A 22,298-nucleotide genomic window follows, 5' to 3' on the forward strand; every position below is an offset into this window, starting at 1 on the left:
TTGGGGATGGTCTTTATACCCTGTGGTTGTGTAGAAGGCAGCACAACACAAGCCCACTGTGTGACTAATGGTTCTAGGCTCTGAAGAAATACAAACATAAAATACACCCCAACTGTTGATTATTGATGTCAAATACCCTAAACATTCCTCTAATTGTGACTGACTTCATATCAATAGGAGGGAAACACAGGACAATTAAATGTCAAACAGATAGCTACAACAGAAATAATTTATTCACTTACTATAGAAAAAATTGTGTTGGGCACTAGAAACATTATCATTTCCTTTACTGTAGAGAAAGCCAACTGTATCATAGCACAAATATTGTCTTCCATTCATACATATCAATTGTTTTCCTACTCACAGCCACAAGAAAACCCTATGTCACCTAGCAGAAATGCTTATTTGAAAACATTGTTAGAGAAGTAAAACATTATTTACCTTCTCTGGAAGTCATGAAGCATCTAGGAGAAAAACAAAGTGTACAAGAATCACAGCACACATTCAGAGAAAACCCCCTCTATTACTCTGCCAACCAGAATTTACAAAGTGAGGTTTTCACATCCACATGAATTGGGCACCCATCATAAAACTGATCCACCAATCAAATGCTGTCTTTCCAAAGGGTTTACAAAGCAGATAAAGATCCAAAAGGCACACCCATCTCCATCACTTCACTCACATCTGCTTCCCCCAAGTACGCCAAAACTAAGGCTGCCTCAATTCTCCAGTGCAACTGTCGTCATATTTCAGAAGTTCTTCAGTACTTAAACAACACTGCAAACTCCAATAAAGGACATGTCATTTCATTACACAATGCTGAAATTATATTTACTCAATACGGAAACACAAAAAGGCACCTCGTACTATTTCTTGTGTACCAGCTAGTGAGAAGTGATCTGCAGGGTACCTGCCTTCTGAACAAATACTTGTAAGCATTACATAAACAGATACCATGATAAAATGGTAAACTTTCTTGTAGTATACAGTAGATTTTACCCATTCAAGTAGGATTTTAGATAGTTACTTCAAGTGGACAGTCCAATCAAAGAGAAAGAGGACAAGTTATTGGAATTTGCTGCTTTTTGTGTTTTACTTCTAACATTTTAAAACACCATATTGCACTTATACATTAAAGAATGTTGAAGGAATGTTGAAGTATTCAACAAATGCAGCTACTGTTACAATATTAACTTGATTAAAAAAAAAAAAACAAACACCACAAATAAAACACCCCACTTTATTCCAATTTTACAACACAATTAGTAGAGACAATAAATAAGCTTGCTTGCCCAAGATCACACAAGAGTTCCACAGTAAAGCCCAAATTCAGGTCTTCCAATATTAGCTTTTTAGCCCACTGTAAGGCTGCACTGCTTTGGAAGATGTAAAATGTAACAAAACGATGTACAATGCCAGATAGCAGTTCTAGTAGTCTACTCCCCTTTTTATTATAAATAACAGTTTTGACCAAAAAGAAAAAAAATCAAGGAAAAGTTATTAATGAATCTCACATGTAACTATTTCAAAATTTCAATACTGTTGAAATAACAGAAAAAAATATATACACCTGAATATAAGCCCTTATGTATATAAGCCCGTTCTTGTCACTCAGCAGGAAACACAATACTGCTGCCACTCTCTTAGAATAGAAATTGTAGTGGAGAAAAACCAGCAACCCAGACTAACAAATTTATCACAGATAATTCCATAAACAACATCAGTGTAGAGGGTCAGCATTTTAATGAAAACCAGAGGGTTTTCATTAGTATAATACTTATTTTTTTGTCCTTCTCCTCCCATCCAGCTGAAGCACTGACATGCATCTGAAGACAAACCTCTCGACTTTCTGCCAAGAGAGCACTGGGACTGGGGTACGTAAACTCACTAGGGGCAAAATGAAACAAGCTGATCGGAATCTCAGCTTTCACTGAACAATTTGTTCACCAACACAAGGGAAGAGCTGAACATATCTGGACTTTAGGGAATTCTTTTTCTCCAAGAAGAATTCAAATTGCTGAAAAAGTATGCACATGTGTGCTATGAACAATGAGAACTAATCTGAAATGCGTTAAAGAACCTCCCCTCTGGAAAAAAGAAAAAAAATGTGTGTTACTCAATTACTGGCTTTATCAAGCATGCTAAAAAACTGCTCTGCAAATGTAAGGACTGAAGTATTTAACTACTGTATTAATAATAGAGGGTCTCATCCAAAACAAGTCAGTATAAGAGCTAATTTAAATGCACAAATGAACTTTTAGACACTTTAGACTTCTTTCAGCATGTCTATAGCATCACTGACAACCCTACAGAAGCATTAACACAAACCTTCTGTCTTCCAGTATTTACTTGTGAACTGTTGAAAGCACAAATCATACCTACTTGGACACTCCTCAACAAGAACAGAAACCTGAAGACACTGACAACAGACTTTTCTCTACATATGTTTTTCTGTATTCCAAGTTCTGATGGATTTGTCATTCCAAAGGATCATTATCTTGATAGATACACTCTTTAAAGAAATCCTCTGCTTGGCTGACACGCAAGATCTTGCAATCTCAAACAAACTCCTGCTATTCTCACCCAGGAAATCGAACTGCCAGCTGCAGCATTTACAACCTTTGTAAAGGCAACTCTCAGACTTTTTTCTACAAATAAGGATGCTACATACATTTTTCAAAAGATAAAAGTATTTTTCCAGCATTCAACATTTCCAGATTAGTAAAGTCACATGCATGTTTGTACAAACTTCCTTGAAGAGCATCTACACTTCCCAGTACATACACGAGTGGAGTCATAAATAAAAATAGATGACATTTTAATAGATATCAGGTGATAAACATTTTTCAGAACTGAAAAAATACTTTCTAAACATGGGTACAAACACTTATGCATTCTTAAACTATGTTCAACATCAAAACCAAACTGATAAAGTCTCAAGACAATGACTCACCACTTCCTGGAAAAATCAGTAAAAGGTCAGATGTTTACGAACCAGACAATTGCTGGAAAAATACGGACAAACATTATTTCTAACTAAAACTCAATACGATTGTTTTCATTCCAGAGCCTGAACTAACTACACATTCAATAATCAACTACTTCATCCTTACATAACTTTCCATTTGGAAATCCCAGAGGTCTTTGCAAGGATGAGAAAAGCTGCACAACACCCCTTGTGAAAGACTGTTACCTTGCAGAGGTTAAACGTTCTGTCAAGGATCTCACCCATGACAGAGGACATGCATGGCCATCCCATGCAGATGGAAAACTCTAACTTCATACTTTAGTCACAACACACATTCCTTGCACGCATCTGCAGACCACAAAAGCAAGAACACTACATGAGAAGAGAATCAATAGAGCACTGCTTGCAGTCTTTGGTTAAGTTGAAAGAGAAATCTAGTAAAAAAAGAAAAAATAAATAAAATTGAGGTTTCATCTCCTGAACACCTATGTATTAAATAAAATATTGCCTTTTACACAGTATATGCTAGCACACTGGAAAAGAAGTTTATGAAAGATTAAGATTCAGAAGCACAGAAGAATTTCCACATGAGATAAAGTTCGATATTTAAAATTCTTTTCAATGCTTTTTTAACTTTAAAAAAAGCAAATTTAATAGCATTAACAATGCCAGTGACTACATAAATACAGTCATATTAATTGGAGATGAAGGTTTCTCAGTGTCAAAGTGCTTTGAAAAAAATTTTTATCAAATTTTCTATTCTAGTGAAAAAAAGTATGAGAAATTATTACAACAGAAACACGTTTAGCTACTTTCTGAAGTCAACTTTTTCATATTTACATTCTGTGGATGTTTTCCATATAATTAAATTCGGCAACTTTCAAGATTAGACAACACCACACAATTTACCTTCTTCTACAAAAAGAGCATATATGATTTTAAAACAAGAAGGAAACAATGTCTGAAACAATCATCGAAAGCATAAGAAAATTTTTAACAGCTTTTGAAGAACTGATGCAACCGAAAATTATTTAATATTTTAGTAAATAAAATTTGAGTTCAGGCACAGAATGAATTTTGTTTAAGGAAAAATTAAAAAGAGCTCATCACCAAATAGACTTTGATCTTTCTCTGGTCAAAAGTAACTCATTTCTAAACCAGTACTCTACAGTGCCAGTGGTTTCTTAATTATAAAAGATAATGTGCTTCTGGCCCCAGGGAGCTCACAATAATAGTATCATTAAATCTTCTATAGTCTTTTTTTTTTTTAATCATAAAATCTCAGTCCAAAAGCCCTCAGCAAAACTTCTGCTTTAAATATTTATCAAGAAGTGAGAAACAGATGGCTAGACTGGTTTCACAGACTGGAAATGTTCTGACATGGTATTCAAACTCTTTTTCTGTGAACTGCTATTAAAGGGTTCACAGAGGTTCAAAGGACAAAACGTGCACCAAAAGTTGAAAAACATCCTGATTTTTTTAAAGAGAAAGCACCAACTCTTTCATTAATTTCCAAGGAAGCCACTTCAGAGTGTCAATCACAGTTTCACTTGCTTCCACTCATTAAGCCAAGAACTTCATTATCAACTATCCTCCAGTCTCCAACGCTCAGTGAGCCTTTAATGTCTAAGCAAATGCACTATATATTCAATTGAACTGAACAAAATCCAAGACAATAACAACCAGACACAATTTGTTAAAAATCCTACCTGATTGATGTTATTTGTACACTTTATGTCCATCACAGAAAGAATTCCAGATGTACAGAAACACACACACTGAACAGATACTTATGCTGAACAGATTATTTATCATATCAGAATCCATCATTTTTATTTCTAAATATTTCAAGTTACTAAATAAAAAAAAGGAAAAAACTTGTTTCATTGATCTATTCTATTGCCTCAGATATCGCAGTACAGTTTAACAGAAGTCAGAAAAGGGCACCTTATTAAGCAAGTATGCAAGTCTGCCCAGCACTTCAATGCACAAACGCTCTTACCACTCATGAGGCGAGCAGAAGCACACTGCATTTGAAAAAAAGTTAAAACTCTGAAAAGTGTATCCAAATAAACACCAATAATTTTCTCTTACTACTGAAGTACAGCAAGGCTATTTTGCGCTTTTGTGCCCCCTTTAATCAGATTATCATTGTTTTACAAATATGACCTAGAAAAAGGTTAAATATTACAGACAGGAAAATTCAGCACACAACAGTCAAATTCTCAGAAAATATAATTTCAAGCCAATTCCAGATAGCTAGACTTGCCCATTCTCACTACTCTGTTCTAAACATTAAGAGAATATTATCATGCAAGGCAGCTCACCGCACACCATAAGGAATATGCTGCAGAGTGAACACAAAGACAAATGCACTAATGAAAAGTATTTGTGGAATAATACTTCCAAAATTTATCAAAATGTTTTGTTGTCATAAAAAAGCAAACAAAAGGGAACACATTTCACAAAGCGTAGAAAACATTGTAAAGTAAAACAGTTCTAATAACAGAATGGCTTAAATCAATCAACATTTATCTTACTATTATTAATTCACATTATGTCATACAATGTGATTGAAGGAAATACATTCATAATTGGAAGCAGCAACACAACACAGAGCATGCTGTTGAGCTGAGACATACTGAAAAGTACAAAGGGCTTCTAACTACTTCACCTTACCCAAGACCACCTATGTTTTGGCCAATGCACATCCACTTCAGAGAATGATGGTGTACTGACAAAAACAGTTGCTTGAAAAACAAAAAGCCCCGTAATCCATAAAGAGAAATAGCAGGTACAGAATTTAAAGAATTAGAAAATACTGGCCCAAAGAAAATCTCTCCCTTGTCACGTCTCTGACACAACCATTTAATAAATAAGAGTAGCATATGCATTGCCTCAATACCAGACAGAACAGCCACATTTAATAAGTACCACATAAATACCAGACATGAGTTGCTTTACTAATCTCATAGTTTTTCTTCTGGTTCCTTATCTGTCTGTAAATTCATCCATGTACACTTTTTACTCCAACAGAAATTGCATAAAGACTCCAGGGAAAAAAAAAATCAGAACTGTGAATCAGCACAAAATACCAATAAATCAGCATGAAGATATACAAATTGAGAAGGCAGGATTAAGAAGATATTAAAACATCTGATAGAAAATAATCAGATTTACCTCAGTGAATCAGCAAAGCCTACACACATATTTGCAGATGTTCTGAAAAACTATAACCTAGATACCAGTCTTAGTCCTGTAAAATCCCACTTTATGACCACAGGTGCAAGCACTAATGGGGGAGAGCTTTGGGCTCAATGAGGTCTCCAGAAAACCTGTGCAGAACAGCTCCCTACAGCTGGAGCTTCTCCACAGGTGAGCTGCCTGCACCCCAGGCCAGCAGCAAACCCAGGGAGCTTGGGCTGCCGTGAGAACCTCCACCCATACTCGGGACGCGAAAAAATGAAGCAAAAGTTCCAGCAGGACACAAACACATCTAATATTTTATTTACTCCTTCTTTGGTGCCCTATCTTTGAAGTTCTACAAATACTGTTTTTCCTTGTGTTTTTAACCTAGGTTTAAGCTAATTTTTAATTAATTTGATTTTGTGCCAGACTTTTAAAAAATATTCTTAGACCAATACAAGTTGCTAAAACAAGTGTTCAATACTCTTTTTGATCAATAATAATATTTTTTCAACTAAGAAAACTGCTTTATAACCCTAATAGATATTTTTTAAAGTATTATTAGATTCAACAGAAAAAATAACCCATGTAAAAACTGACATTGTCAGAGTCCAATTGTATAGTTATGAACAGAGAATTTTATGCATAGTTACCTCACTACTGCAGAGTTTCAGGTATCTCCTGATATCATACAAGAAGTATATTAAATTTTGCTGAAATAAGAGTGCTGCAGCAAAACTTTCAGCTTCAAATTCTGATCTTATTTCTTCAAAGTAACACACAAGAATTAGTGAATTAGAAAAAAAAAACAACATACGGTTGGTCTAGACAAGATTTTGCTAGTTTCATGACACTATAAAGAAAATGTCTGTCATTAAAAGGAAGTCTCACGTCAAAATCCACCTGTTTGTATATATTTCTTAAGCACACACCTTCTTTCTTAAGCACACACCTTCTTACAAAACTGAATACAAGACAAACTACCAAACATTAACTGTCATTTATAAGCTGAACAAATAAAGGAGGCTACCAAAATGAACAGAGATGAGTAAGCCAAAACTCTGTTTTCTAAAGCAATGCACACTTAACTGCTTACTGAAGAAAATTCAGTGCTTGCCTAAAATGAAAACCCCCACTCTTCCAAAACACTGACATACAACCTCTCATCCAAAGTATGTACAAGTATGAGCTACAAAGACACACTTCTGCTGCCAAGAAAAATCATGGCTTTTGCTTATTCCTTACTGTTAATATTAGAAGTTTTATATTTCAGTTTTGTTACAGCAGTGCTGTCAGAACTTCACAACTGTATTTTATCTGAATTCTCATCACACCTATAAATCCTAATTAAGTACAAGGTACTGTACAAAACACTAAAGTAACCCCCAAATATATTTTACTCAGGATTCTCCACGTGGCACACTTGATAAAATGCTATCACATTTTCATTTTGCATATCCAGGCACGACTTATTCAGGCGGCTTCAGGAGCTTCCCTGGCCCGAGTGCCACACGGCACTCACACCCCAGCAATGCCCCCCCAGCTCACTCGGGCAAACAGCCGGCTCGCTGCTGGGCAGATCTTTGCTCCTCTAAAGGCTAATAGCCCTACACTAGAAACTACTGATAAAGGTATTCAAGTCAAATTTAAAAAAAAGGAGTGTAAGGTAAGAGCTCCTCAATAGTCTTCAAGTCGCACTGTTTAGCATTCTGTAAATTTTCTTCTGAGTCCAAGTGTCTGTGTTTCACAGCGTTTGGTCTTTAAACGCAAATAAAAGAAGGGCAGGCAGCATTTAAATCGGGCACGTTAAACCCTCCTTGGTACTACGATTTCTTTCGCTTAGGCTTTCTCACGATCAGTGTCAGCTCCAGTTATAGTTGCAGCAGCAGGAAATCTGACAGAAAATTAAAGCTCGCACAGCTGCCTGCGAGCAGACATCACTGTGCTTCCTCCCGCAGCTCCCTCGGGAGAAGCCCCTTCCCTTCCGCACCGCCCCCGGCACAGCCGAGAAACCGGCGGAGGACGAGCGGAGGTTTAAGATCCAACGCCACACAGGCACACAGGCACTCTGTCCCCATGCTGCCAATTCTTCGTATTTAAAAAAGAAAACTACAATGCATATTAGCCAACGTTCCATGGTACTTTCAGAGACGGGGCTATGTAATAGCTGCTCCCAATTAGGGGCGACAGCTCAAGACGCTTTACTCGTTAGAGCAGTCCGGCGGTTTTCGGGTGAGGAGCAGCCCCGGGACCGCCTGGCACCGCCGCCCACAGGGTGCCCGGTGCGGGCCGCGGCCGCTGCCCGAGCCGCGCCGGGACCCCGCCCCACGCCACCGCCAGGCAGGCCGCCGGCCCCAGCCGCCTCACCGAGAGCCCTCCCTCCTCTCGCCTCACAGAATGGCGGCGGGGGGCGGCGGGCGCACAAAGAAGCCCGACCTGCGGCGGCCGTTACCGGGCGAGGCGCCGCGCGCCCACTCCCCACCCCCTCCGGGGAGCGCCATGGCCGCGCAGGCAGCGCGCGCGCACCCGCAGCCGGGACGAGGCGCTCCCGACCCACCGCCCCGCCTCGGCTCCCCCTCCCCAGCACGGACACCGCCTCCCTCGGCCGCTCCCAGCGCCTCGCCCCCGCCCCAGCCCCCCACCCGACCCCCCTGCCCGGTGCCCGCCACCCCAGCGCCGAACAAAGCGCCTCGGCGGCCGCCCCAGCTCCGGCCGCTCCGCGCCTCTCCCGGGGAAGCCGCCTCAGCAGACAAGGGAAGGCGGCGAATCCCAGACACAATGAGAGGCGAGCCGGGACTCACCCACAGCTCCGTGCCCCAACTCATGGCTGCTCCCCGGGCAGCGCCGGCTCCAGCAGAGGCGACGGTGAGGACTAAGGGTCGGGCGGCGGCCGGAGAAGGGGTCCCGCCGGGAAGCGCCGGTGCCCTCGGTCACTGGGGAGAGGCGGCAGGCAGCAAGGAACGACGTCGCTCGCAGCTCCGGCTCCGCCTGGCTCGAGGAGGGGGAACCGCGGAGGAGACTGGGAAAGGGGCGGGCCCGGCTGAGGCTGCGGGGGTCGGGCCGGGGTGAGGCCGCCGCACAGCGGGAGGGAGGCAGACCGGGCGCCGACCTGCCTGCTGGGCCTCCCCGGGGAGGTTGGGTCGCGGCCTCCCTGCGCGGCGCTACGTGCACCCCGGAGCCTCCGGCTGCGGCCGGGCGGAGGGCTGTCACGGCCTCAGGCCGCTCCCGTTGCCGGCTGCGTCGTCATTCGTTGCCGAGGAGGAGGGGGCGCCTGGCGGGAGGAGGCGACGAGGCTCTGGGTCTTTGTATCTCGCCCGTCTGCGAGGCCTCTTGGCCTCCCCCTGGAAAGCGCTGACTCACGGCCAGGAAATCTGGCGGTCCCGCCGTCCCGGGGCTCGCACCGCCTCACCTGCCGCCATGGCGGCCGAGAGAAACGGGAACGATGCTGGGTTGTGGGGGTGATTTTGTGGCCCCACAAAACAAAACAAACAAAAAAGTACGGAAAGGTGAGGCTGGCATCTGAGGAAAGATAACCGATTTTTGATTGAGGAGTTGGATTCATCATATTTTAATAGTTGAATTACTGTATCAGAGAGTTTCCTCAGCAATTAGAAAAGGAGGGGTATTAAATCCTTGTCAAATATTGCATTTTCCACCGAAGTGCCTGTTTTGAAGCAACTAATAAAAAGCAAAGGCTTTGAAAGCCACTAGAATTAAAATCCTCTCTTGGGGCATCGATTTCTTGATTTTCCTCTTATTTTTACTTAAAACCATTTTTATAGACTGCAATAAAAACTCAGTGAAAATGCTGCTGTTCTGTGTGTCTACATCATTAAACAAAAATTACTTCCAATTATTTTTTCATTTCAAAGTTACCTTTCAGGTAACGTGCCTTCGCTCCACACCTAATCCGGGTTTAGTCCTATTTTCCATATGAAAGGAAAATTCAAGCTCTTCTGGGTCTATATGAAATTACTGTATTAGAATAATATCAACATCAGAATTTATCAAAATAAGCAAATGAGATCATATCAACAATGTAATTTCTGGAGTGAAATGTTTAAGCTGGTCACATTAGACAGGAAATGGATTTGGTCTGTGGGGTTCCACAGAATGAATAAATGTGCCACGTGCTGTGGTGGCCTACATTTGCGTTTTAGCAAACCAGTGGTCACATAACCCCCAAATTTTAGACTCCGAAGATTAAATTCCACACTTGGGCACACTTCAATTGAACTCTGACACAGTTACTCAGTTTGTAGATTGCATACATTACTGAAAATATTCATGAAGCAGAATACATGTTGAGGATTTGGGTAATGAAGCAGAAATAAGTGATAAAAATGATGAATAAATATGTATTTGAATTTGCTCAACTTACATGCCTTTCAGGATTAGGAAAAAAACATTTCCATTAAACCCTGTAAACTTCAATCAACTCTCTGCTTAGCTACTAATTTATCACATACCTTTATACAATTCTTCAAGAAATAGGATGATATAATGAGATAACCTGGTTCAAAACATAAGTAAGTAAAAATTAAAATAATTTGCTCATTTGATATGGTTTTCAATGTATCTTTTTAAAATGAATACTTATGCTCTAAGTTGCTACAAATATCATAATTTTAGAGAGGGATTTAAAAATCTTTGATCATGCATTAATCCATATTCTACTGTGTCCTAAGCAAGGTTTATAAATGCACCAAATGATCAGGGCACCTTTGGCTCTGGATGCCTGATTTGGCACTTTTTTTTTCTAAAAAAGCATATTTTTGAGAAACAAATGTACACTCAACCTTTAAACAGTGAGAAGGAGAGTCCTGACTATTTAAGTGAATTAGGAATTTGCTGCTGGCTTCGGGAAAGCCAGGATTTTGCACTTTCTCATAATTTCAGGAAAATTCTTTCAGCTTAGATATCTAAAAATGAACCCTAAAAAAAAACCCCAAACTTTTGAGTTAAAAATTTCAAACCTTACAAGACCCAATGGAGTATTGAAAATTAATCTACTGGAAAAATGGATCATAAATTATGGATCTATGGATTCAGAAGCTTTGAAAGTCAGGCACTTACTTGGCACTCCAATTTGAAATACTGGCCTTTCATTGCATGAAACATACATTAAGAGAGTATTAAAGTGTAATATATATATATATTTGTGGTTGATTGATACCTGAACCCTCAGGTTCTACTTAACTGTAATTTAAAAATTAACTAAATACTCCTATTTCTGCAAAACGTGCAAGGCCAACGTTCTAAACAGATCAGGATTTGTTTTCAATTCAGAGCACTACAGCAAAATCAAATGTTTTATGATGATATCTAGTCATTTCAGGAGACGGAAACTGCAGCCTATACCTCTCTTCAATGTCTTCATAAGTAACTTAGACTCAGGACTTGGGGGAATACTAAGTAAGTTTGCCAATGACACTACATTGGGAGGAGCTGTTGACACTCTCAGGTGCAGAGAGGCCCTACAGAGCGATCTGGACAAATTGGAGAACCAAGCGCATAAAATTCAACAAGGGCAAGTGCCAGATTTTGCACCTGGGACACGGCAACCCTGGCTGTACATACAGACTGGGGGACGAGATGCTGGAAAGCAGCTCTGTGGAGAGGGATCTGGGCATTCTGGTCGACAGCAAGTTGAACATGAGTCAACAGTGTGTCCTGGCAGCCAAGAGGGACAACCATGCCCTGGGTGCATCCAGCACAGCATGGCCAGCCGGGCAGGGAGGTGATTGTCCTGCTCTGCTCTGCACTGCGGCAGCCTCACCTGCAGCACTGTGTGCAGTTCTGGGCACCACAGGATTAAAAAGATGTTAAGCTACTGGAGAGTGACCAGAAGAGGGCCATGAAGTTGGTAAAGGGTTTGGAGGGGAAGCCATCTGAGGAGTGGCTGAAGTCACTTGGTTTGTTCAGCCTGGAGGAGACTGAGGGGAGAGCTCATGGTGGCAACGGCTTCCTCACAAGGGGAGGGGCAGGCACTGTTCTCTTCTCTCTGGCAATCAATGACATCACTCAACGGGATGTCAGGAAGATGTGCCAGGAGAGGTTCAGGTTGGACATTAGGAGAAGGTTCTTCCCCCAGAGGGTGGTGGAGCACTGGAACAGGCTCCCCAGGGAGGTGTCACGGCCCCAAGCCTGACAGTGTTCAAGAAAAGACTGGACAATGTCTTCAGACACATGGTGTGAACTGTGGGTTTGTCCTGTGCAGGGACAGGAGTTGGACTTGGTGATCCTTGTGGGTCCTTTCCAACTCAGGACATTATATGATTCTACACTATAAAGAGGAGCAATCGAAAGATATTATTGAACAGGCTTTGAGCAAGCTAGCACCGGAAGGGGAAGCTCTATCATTGCATTAGAGCATTACTGCAGTTTGGCTAATTATTCATGTTCAGAGGTTAACAATTAGACTTGGGCAGCAAGGCTGATTAGGCCAGAAGCTGTACACATTAACATACTGCGGCTGCAACCCCACCCATGAGCCATGGAGCCGTGTCGTTCATTCACAGCTAGCTCAGATCTTGGACCTTGGTTGCGCAATGCAGAAGCACCCCTAGAGAACTAGCACAAAATCCACCTCAAAGGACACAGTTCACAATTATCTGAGATACTGCTCATAGCCATTGTTTCTTCAGGTAAAGTACATGAAACAGGTTGGGGAAAGTTGGACAACGTATATACACTATAGGGAAATGGAGGAATGACCGCTTCCAATATTCCTGGAGAGGCAGTATTTCTTAATCTAATCTGGACATATTATTTTGCAACATCAAAAAAACCAATGTAAGCCTGTGTGATATAGGATAAAAATCTTCATAATGCCTTTTATACAGTTTTCATATCACAGGATTCAAAAAAATTCAAGTGCCAAGCCTATTTCTTGGCAACAGATTTCAGTGGCTTTATTAGTATTTTAATTGAAATATGAGCACAACTGTTCTCAAGATTGGTTTCTGATTTTTAGTTTGCTTTCAACATACACTTCCTCCAAAACCAGAAGTACATATGTGTATCAGGTATATATATGGAGATGTACATTTCAGCTTCACTTCAACCAAGAGCCACCTCTTCATCAATAAAGAGAATACTATAGTTCATCACACCAATAAACTACAAAGGCAGTTAATTTTAAAGTACTTAGATAAGTTATCACTGAACCTGGACTTCATAAACAATACATGAATTAAGACCATGTGATCAAATACAATTTTAACTCATTAAAAATAACACAGAAGTCTTAGGAGCATAACCCTTACTGTTTCATCTCAGCGAGCAGTCTGACACCAGTTACCATTAGGCCTTTTCCTGCTTGAGTTCACTCTTGCTATAGGAGATTCCATCTCCATACTGAGCTACGCGGTCCTCCAGCTCAGCAGCTCAGGATGCAAAATGACCTGGCTGTGAGATGAGGGAAAGAGTCTACTGCATCTCCACAGGATACTGCCAGAAATATTATCATTAATCATTTAGAATTTTGCCATTGTTCCCATTATCAGGGGTTGCAATTGGCCCTAGGCCTAGAAGTAATTAAGCAAACATTACCCTACAGATTTTTATTATAGTCACAACCTCAAAAACATTAGTCTTTGGAGGGAAGGAGGGGAATAAATACAAAAACGTCTCACTAAAGAGACTCAAGAATACATTAAAAGACATATTTAAGTAATTTTTACATGCAGCAAAGGCTTCATGATAAACTCCATTGTTCTAGTATCCTTGTAAACAATTAGCATTTTCTGGAAGATCATGACAACTTATTTTTAGCTTAGAAAATTTACTGTTATTTAGCTGTTTTCCCCATCATTGACTAATTAGTGCAAGCTTTAAAAGAAACTCCCTGATTTTATTTTTAGACAGAATCCACATCATCCTAGTTATTGCAATAGCTACATATTTTGCCAATTCTGTTCACTCCTCAACAGAATCTACTCGAGTTTACAAGCGTACCTAAGGATATTATCTTGGCAGAATAATAATTTGGATGATTAATTTAGAGTGGCAGAAAAGCTGTCTGGCACTCCCTGTGGGCACACTTTCTAAAGACAAAAGCAGCTTTGCTTTCCATTGCCACAAAAATCCGTGGGACCAAACAAATTACTTCCAAATATCTCTTTCTCAGTGTGAGGTGCCATTAATCCTTTTCTCTGCTAGCCAGCAGTCTCTTTGTCATATTTAAATTGGATTTTTACTCCACAAAGAAAATGAAGTGTTCCAAAACCCATATTATCTCTTTTTGCTTCAAAACCAAAATAATTTAGCTCCCTCCCCCCTCTACACATGTATATCCCCCATCACCAGCACTCTGAGAGCTCTAGTTTTTTAAAATATTAATGTTCATAACGCCTCCATGTGGCCAGTATGTAATCCTTACTTTAAAGCTCAGGAAGTACTTTGAGACAAAAGAATCACTGTCTTGACACTTCAACGTGTGCCGAGTTCTCCGCTGACTTCCTCTGTCTCCCTGAGGCTGGTTATTTAACTGTAGCCAGCAGCATCCAGAGTTTGTAGCTGTGCATCTGACGGGAGGCTTACTTCCATGGGTTTCCTATTTCAGCTATTAGTCAAAATAACTTTACAGTCTGAGTACTGATTTTTAAATTATTTCTTTAAAAGCAGAAAATTAGCAGAAAACTATAATAGTCAGATCACACCACCCCTGCTTCGAGGCAGAAGGAAAACTGTACTTCCTACTGCAGGCGCAGCTACTGCTTAGGGTAACCTAATTCTAATTTTACTCCTATCTCTGATTTTTGTGGGAAGAACTGTACCCCCTCATCTTTTCCAGTCTGTACTGAAATGCATTTTATATAGCAGAAGAAAGGTATGTTTCTTTTTTTCCCCTTGTCTCAGCAGGCAAAACAGACAGACATCGCCAGTGATCGGATAGCAGAACTGAAAGGACACTATTCACACCAGCTATAAATAGGAGGAAAATGAGAACTTCCATCTGCTTTTATGAAATATCTTGTGTTCACTCTTTTTGCCTGCACTATAGCCAAGAGCACATCTTTCCATGCCACACGTAGCAGAGAAAATGTGGTGTCAATCAGCATCAACTAGCAATGTTCTAAGTACAAACAGCCCCTTATCTCACAGGAACTTGCTTTTTTCCAGTAAAGCAAGACTATCACATGATAACTTAATATTTCCTTTTGACAACATATAACTGTATTTCAAGCTGGAGGCTGGACAGTTACAAAATACCAGGGAATACCCATAAATCATGATCTCAAAATATGATTTTCAATTATTCAATGCTTGCATTACCTGCTTGAATACTATAAATCCATTTGTTTTCATTCCATATACTTTCTGAATTATATCAAAACATAACCATAAGTGCCATGACTTTGCTACCTTAATTTCTGATATCTCCACATAACCCGTGTCTTCTCTGTTCACCTCATCCATACACACTTCCTTACATGGAAAGAACACTGAGCTGTATCTAATATACTGAGTCAGGTATTGCTATGGTGAATTCTGACAGTCAACATTTTTCATTACCGTATTATCTGCAGGCATAAAGATGATTAGTTTTGTGATAATAACCAAAGACTTGAATAGTAGCTGCTATCTGCATCCATTAGCTAGCTTTCAAGCAGAGTGTATGGATTGACATACTGTATCAATATTGAAAGATGGAGAGTCTGTCATGGTACTAATTCAAGCTGTAGAAAATGAATGGTGGGTGAATGTGTAGCTAAGGATGAACACCACTCATTTTCAGACTTGCTATAATATTTTACTATCATCTGACTTAAATTATGATCAGAAATACAGATTATTTGCAAAATTTGCTGTAACATTTGAACATAATCAGTATCCTGTGTTACTAGTTAATCTCATTAAAGGAATTTTAATTTAAAACGGGTTCATGATTATCACCATAGTCTACAATGTTAACAGGTTTTCAGGAGTTTCAACACATTCAGCTGAAACCCGTGTTTCCTGGACTTGACTGCCACCTCCTGGCAAGCGAAAGAACAAGCAGTTTAACATAACACCAACCTGTTTTCTGCTGTAATCAATCGGATCCTATTTCATTGAATAAGGTGTGAGTTACATGAACTTGAAACTGAGAAGGCCAACGATCCCTTGATTGTCCTACCTTCCGTACCACTGCAGGTCTTGACTCCTCTCCTTTAAAGGATTTCATTTCAGTGGTCAGTGGTTTAGTTTCAGGTGTCCCTCCCTTCTTTTAAATGTCGTCGTTCCTCCTTTCCTCATGAGAAAGTTGATGTCCACATTGTGTAATGCCATGTTTAACTGGTGCATGAAAAAACTGTTAAAGGATCACAATCCGGAAAGAAACTCAAGAGTAATTCACATATACAAGAAAACTCTCTCCCCCACACTATTAATCACTTTAAAGAACAGGAATCAGTAAATAAATCAGCAATGGGAACAAGAACACAGCATGCTGTGCCTAGAATAGTTATCCCACTAAGCAAATCAATTACCTTCCTATGTCTCCTTCTCACATTAATAAAGATAGCTACAACTCCATTTATAATTCTTATTTGTTCCAAGTGAGATTCTGATCAGAGACTAACTGCAGAAATCTCCAAGTAATCCCAAAGAAACAAAACCTACAAATAAGGAAATCCCTTGTTCAGAAATGAATTTAACTTGTGTGACATTGCATTTTTGGAGGTCTATTTAACTAAATTTAAAGACTAATGCCTGCTCTCTGGATTGAAAAGGCAGATGATATCTAACAGGTAGTCAACTGAATCCTAACGAGAGTCTTTCCCTCAACATCCCTTTGCATATTCCCTTTGAGACAAGGTGAGATGGAAAGGAAAGAATATACACAATTTCTTAACACCGTTCCTTTCCCTAATACACTCATCTTCTGATAGCCAGCCTTTTTCCCTTTGGACCTACCACTGCCTTGGGTACTCTCCTTATGCCCAGATCTCCTCAGCTGATGAATTTTTAAAAATGAAATACCCAGAAGTACACAAAAGGCTCACTTGTATTGCTACTACCTTTGTGTCTGCTGGTTTTGGCTGGGGTAGAGTTAATTTTGTTCACAGTAGCTGATATGGGGTTGGTTTGGATTTGTGCTGCAAACAGGGCGGATAACACAGGGATGCTTTAGTTACCGCTGAGCAGTGCTTATACTGTCAAGGCCTCTTCTGCCTCTCACACCACCCCACCAGCTAGTGGGCTAGAGGTGCACAGGGAGTTGGGAGGGGACACAGCTGGGACAGCTCAGGACCAAAGGGATCACAGAATGTTAGGGATTGAAAGGGACCTCGAAAGATCATCCAGTCCAATCCTCCTGCCAGAGCAGGAACACCCAGATGAGGTTACACAGGAAGGCATCCAGGCGGGTTTTGAATGCCCCCAGATCAGAAGACCCCACAACCTCCCTGGGCAGCCTGTTCCAGTGCTCTGTCACCCTCACTGAGAAGAAGTTTCTTCTCATATTTAAGTGGAACCTCTTGTGTGCCAGTTTGTAACCACTGCCCCTTGTCCTATCATTGGTTGTCACTGAGAAGAGCCTGGCTCCATCCTCCTGACACTCATCCTTTATGTATCTGTTAACATTAATGAGGTCACCCCTCAGTCTCCTCCAAACTAAAGAGCCCCAGCTCCCTCAGCCTTTCCTCATAAGGGAGATGCTCCACTTTCTTCATCATCTTCCTTGCCCTGCACTGGACTCTCTCCAGCAGTTCCCTGTCCTTCTGGAACTGAGGGGCCAAGAACTGGACACAATATTCCAGCTGTGGTCTCACCAGGGTAGAGGGGAAGGAGAACCTCTCTGACCTACTGACCACCCCCCTTCTAATACACCCCAGGTACCATTGGCCTTCCTGGCCGCAAGGGCACAGTGCTGGCTCATGGCCATCCTGCTGTCCACCAGGACCTCCAGGTCCCTTTCCCCTACACCGCTCTGCAACAGGTCATTCCCCAACTTATACTGGAACCTGTGGTTGTTTCTGCCCAGATACAAGACTCTACACTTTCCCTTGTTATATTTAATTAAATTTTTCCCTGCCCAACTCTCCAGCCTGTCCAGGTCCCGCTGCATGGCAGCACAGCCTTCTGGCGTGTCAGCCACTCCTCCCAGCTTCGTGTCATCAGCAAACTTCCTGACAGTGCACTCTATTCCCTCATCCAAATCATTGATGAATCTATTGAATAATATAGGCCCCAGTACTGACCCCTGAGGCACTGCACTAGATACAGGCCTCCAACTGGACTCTGCCCCATTGACCACAACTCTCTGGCTTCTTTCCTTCAGCCATTCGCAGTCCAGCTCACTACCTGGTCATCCAGACCACACTCCCTCAGTTTAGCTATAAGGATGCTGTGGGAGACTGTGTCAAATGCTTTACTGAAATCAAGGCAGACCACATCCACTGCTTTGCCATCATCTAGCCACCTGGTTATGTCCTCATAAAAGGCTATGAGGTCTGTTAAGCACACCACATGACATCATGCTCAGCATATAAAGCTGGGAGAAGAAGGAAGGGGGGTACATCTGGAGTGATGATGTTTGTCTTCCCAAGTAACCGTGATGCGTGATGTGGCCCAGCATTCCTGGAGATGGCTGAACCCCTGCCTGACCATGAAAAGTGGTGAATCTAATGCTTTGCTTGCGTGCACGGCTCTTGCTTTACCTATTAAACTGTCTTTATCTCAACCCACCAGTTTTCTCACTTTTACTGAGTCTCTCCCCCACCTCACTGGGGAAGTGAGCAAGCGGTTGTGTGGGGCAGAGTTGCTGCCTGGGGTTAAACAACAACAGTGCCTTTAATAGCTGGTCCACAAAAACAAGTTATTAGCTGTCACTATTTCCCATGACCTTTTTTTCCACACACACAAGAAGTGCATCATTTTCAGCACCAAGTAAAAAACTGGACTGAATTTGAGGACTGAACTGGCCCTCTGGGTTGGAATATATAGACCACTTAGGCAACTTAAAAAATATATCCAAACAGAGATATATATGAAAAATCTATTTCAGCATCCAGAAGCTTTATTCTACGTTCATAAAGGAGAAACTTTTAAAATATGCCATTATAACACAGTCAATACCAGACATTTCATTCTAGGGCAACGTCCAATTCTCAATCCCTTTTTCACATCACTGAAGTAAAAAAAAACCCAGTTAAAGCACTAAACAAAATGTTGTCTCCCTCCAAACTTGTCTGCTACTACAGTTGTTCCCACAGGACTCTGTGATTCATGCCCTAGATTCTTTTCATCTATGAAGGGAAGCCAGTTGGTTTTACTGAAAGAAAAGATTGAGGGGTGATTTTTGTCTCAGAACATCAACTAATGCGTTTAAAATAGGTAAAATAACATTTTTTCCACATTTTGGAAAAGATAACTAACAGCTGTGACAGTTGAGCCCTGTGTTTTCAAACCCTTCAGACAGAATAAATATATTTTTCACATTCAGTCAAAAATCAACCCTTCTATTTTAATGATACAATATATTAGATAAACCAAAATTGCTTTAATAAGCAATAAAGCTTTACTTTTGTTTGAATTTATTTGGAACTATGTTTTTAAAATAATTTTGTAAGCATCTTAAAAACTGTAAAGTTTTTGTAGAAATTAAAATATGATTGTTTCCAACAGTTTCAAGTTTCAAAACACTGGAACATATTGAAAGCAAACAACATCCATAATTTAAGGGTAACAAATTTCGCTGTATGCAGTTTACTCAGCAGTCCCAGACAATTAAATTACCATCGGTATAAAATATATAACACCATTAGAGAATACAGAAGAGTTATGTAAGTCCATATTTAAGAAGCAACTGTCTTTATTTAAAATATTTGAATTTTATGTGCCTGAAAAATAATTACCTCTGCATGAAAAGTCATACCAGTTAGCTGTTTGCATAACAGTAGGGGGGAAAAACAAACAAACAAACCACATCTTTGTTGGTCATATTCCTCTTTCATCATACAGATTTTCTAACCTTTTTAGAGGTGAAGCCTCCTTCACTGCAGAATGGGATTATGAAGACTTACATTTTTTGCATTAGTAACACTGCCACTGCCCTAATAAACTTAGTTCTCTTCCATGGGTTACTCTGTTGCCTGAGAAAACAAATTTGTACCTGAAACAAAAAGGATATTGAATGTGATTTCTAATTCAGCTGTGGTTTTTCGCTCTTTAGGTGACAGAACAAAGCTTGAATGCAAAACATTAATAAATGAAACCAAGTCCTAGACCATAAGCAGCAATCCCAAGCACTATGCTTTTACAAATAAATGCATTTGTCGCTTAACAATGACTTCTATAACATCACTGCTTGTTTTCCCAATTACTTGCTCTCTAGATGAGTCAACCGTCTATGAAGTCTGACATGAAGATAACATCTTTTGCCTCTACATAGTGTACCACCTTTTAGTTCTGTAGCATGTGAAAGTGTTAACTTCAAAGCACAGCATGGACTGTTCAAATACCGACATGATGACACTGGGCAGCGTAACACTACCTATGCCTAATTAATGCTTGTAGAATGCTTTGAAGATATAAAAGTTTATGATTACTGACTAGTAACTGCACTGAACTAATACAAAAACAGCAGTAATTCCTACTGAAATGAGCGTGGAAATCATTTAAATTTACACTATGCAATGCTTTGAAACAAAACCCAACATCTCTAATGTATTACAAAAATTAACCACATGAACAATGAGCCTTAAAATTAATCTTTACATAATTTAATATGCCTCTCATAAATCTTCACCCCAGCTATGGAAAGCATCGTAGCTCTTCACATTTAGAACTCAGGAAAAAGGAAACAGGTTGTAGCAAGTACTGTCAATCCTTACATGAACATTTGGTTCGTGCTGTGGGACAGAAGTCTGCATGTTGTATTCCTGTAGTTGCCGTGACAATATATCACAGTCAGGAAGTATTAATATCAGACGTCCCCTTCCCCAACATACACAAGAGCATCATCTGCTACATATTTCTACCCTAGGTTACTCGAGTTTATGCTAGACTCATCCACATAGCAAACCCCACACTTATGGGATTTATGAATGATTGATGTGTGGGATCTGGCGGATCCAGTTGGGTCCACTGTCTAATCATTTTGCTGCAAAACCTCCACTCCCCAAGTATTGGCTCAGTTGCACTTTAGCACAGTACCACAGAAAAGCACAGCTTCCAAGTCAGGCATTCACTGGGTCTGTTTCCAGGAATGCACGGCTCTAGCATACTTGTTTCCCCACATATCCAAGAACTGGGATAACTACTTCCAATGACTTTATTAATTTCTCAAAATTACTCACTTCTGTAGCTATGTTTGCATGGAACCAAAAAGAAAACCACTCATTTCAAGCAGGGGAAAAAAAAAAAAAATTCAAACTAAGCACAAACAACTTTTGAACCTATCATTCCTGATTTCCAGCAAACCTCAGCTGGCCTAGGCTAAGCCTCACTGATACTCCCTTCTAATCACTGAGTTAGACCTGGAATTCTCCAGTCACAGCTGGCACATTCACTGAGTGGCCTCTTAAGGCAAGTCCAAGGGATCAAAGAGCTAGACTGTCTAATTTATCTGTAGGCAAAATCTGTCTTAAGACCAACCACTGACGTGCCTACTGTGTAAGCTGTAAAGTAAAACTTTTCCATCTTAAATTAATAGTGTAATACTAAAAGTAAATTCAACCACACCATTCTTAACCATTCTTACATTCTTCCTTCCACATTGTTTTTTACTTGGTTTACACAAAATCACAATCCAACACTGGGAGACTAAACTGAGGTGTACATTTTAGAATAAGGCTTTTTCCGTGCCATAACGATCATTAAGTCACTTTATACCCTTGATTTGGCACCGTTTCAAAACTATCAAAATATCAACACAGGCATTACTACGTAGAGCATAGAGTCTTCCTTAATGGAGGTACTTTTACAAAATCTGAAGAGCACCATTTGTAATTGTGGCTTCTGGAGACTTTTTCCAATCTTGCAGAAATTACTTTCCAGTGTTTCAATACCAAACTCAACTAGCCACATATAAGTAGTAAAATTCAAATACCATTTTAAGTATTTGACATCTAGGATCCTTAAGACCCCTCCTTTAAAAGTACCTCAGTGTAGTAAATACCACTATATTCATTATCCACAATGTCATGCAGACATA

General features: G+C 40.4%; 1 protein-coding gene across 6 annotated transcripts in view; it reads right to left on the reverse strand.

The window, feature by feature from the left end:
* FNBP1L (formin binding protein 1 like) overlaps nucleotides 1–9,175 on the reverse strand; it is a 56,593-nt gene extending 47,418 nt beyond the window's left edge. For 2 of the 6 annotated variants that reach the window (XM_071810416.1, XM_071810419.1), the window contains exon 1: nucleotides 8,956–9,173. In XM_071810416.1, the coding sequence (XP_071666517.1) occupies nucleotides 8,956–8,979 (24 nt within the window). In that variant the 5' untranslated portion in view covers nucleotides 8,980–9,173. Of the gene's footprint in view, nucleotides 1–8,955 lie in introns of all 6 variants that reach the window. The other 4 variants (XM_071810417.1, XM_071810415.1, XM_071810418.1 and 1 more) reach the window with 3 other exon arrangements.
* Nucleotides 9,176–22,298: the final 13,123 nt, after the last annotated feature.

The sequence above is a fragment of the Patagioenas fasciata genome, chromosome 6, assembly GCF_037038585.1.
Source record: "Patagioenas fasciata isolate bPatFas1 chromosome 6, bPatFas1.hap1, whole genome shotgun sequence".
Classification (NCBI taxonomy): Eukaryota; Metazoa; Chordata; class Aves; order Columbiformes; family Columbidae; genus Patagioenas; species Patagioenas fasciata.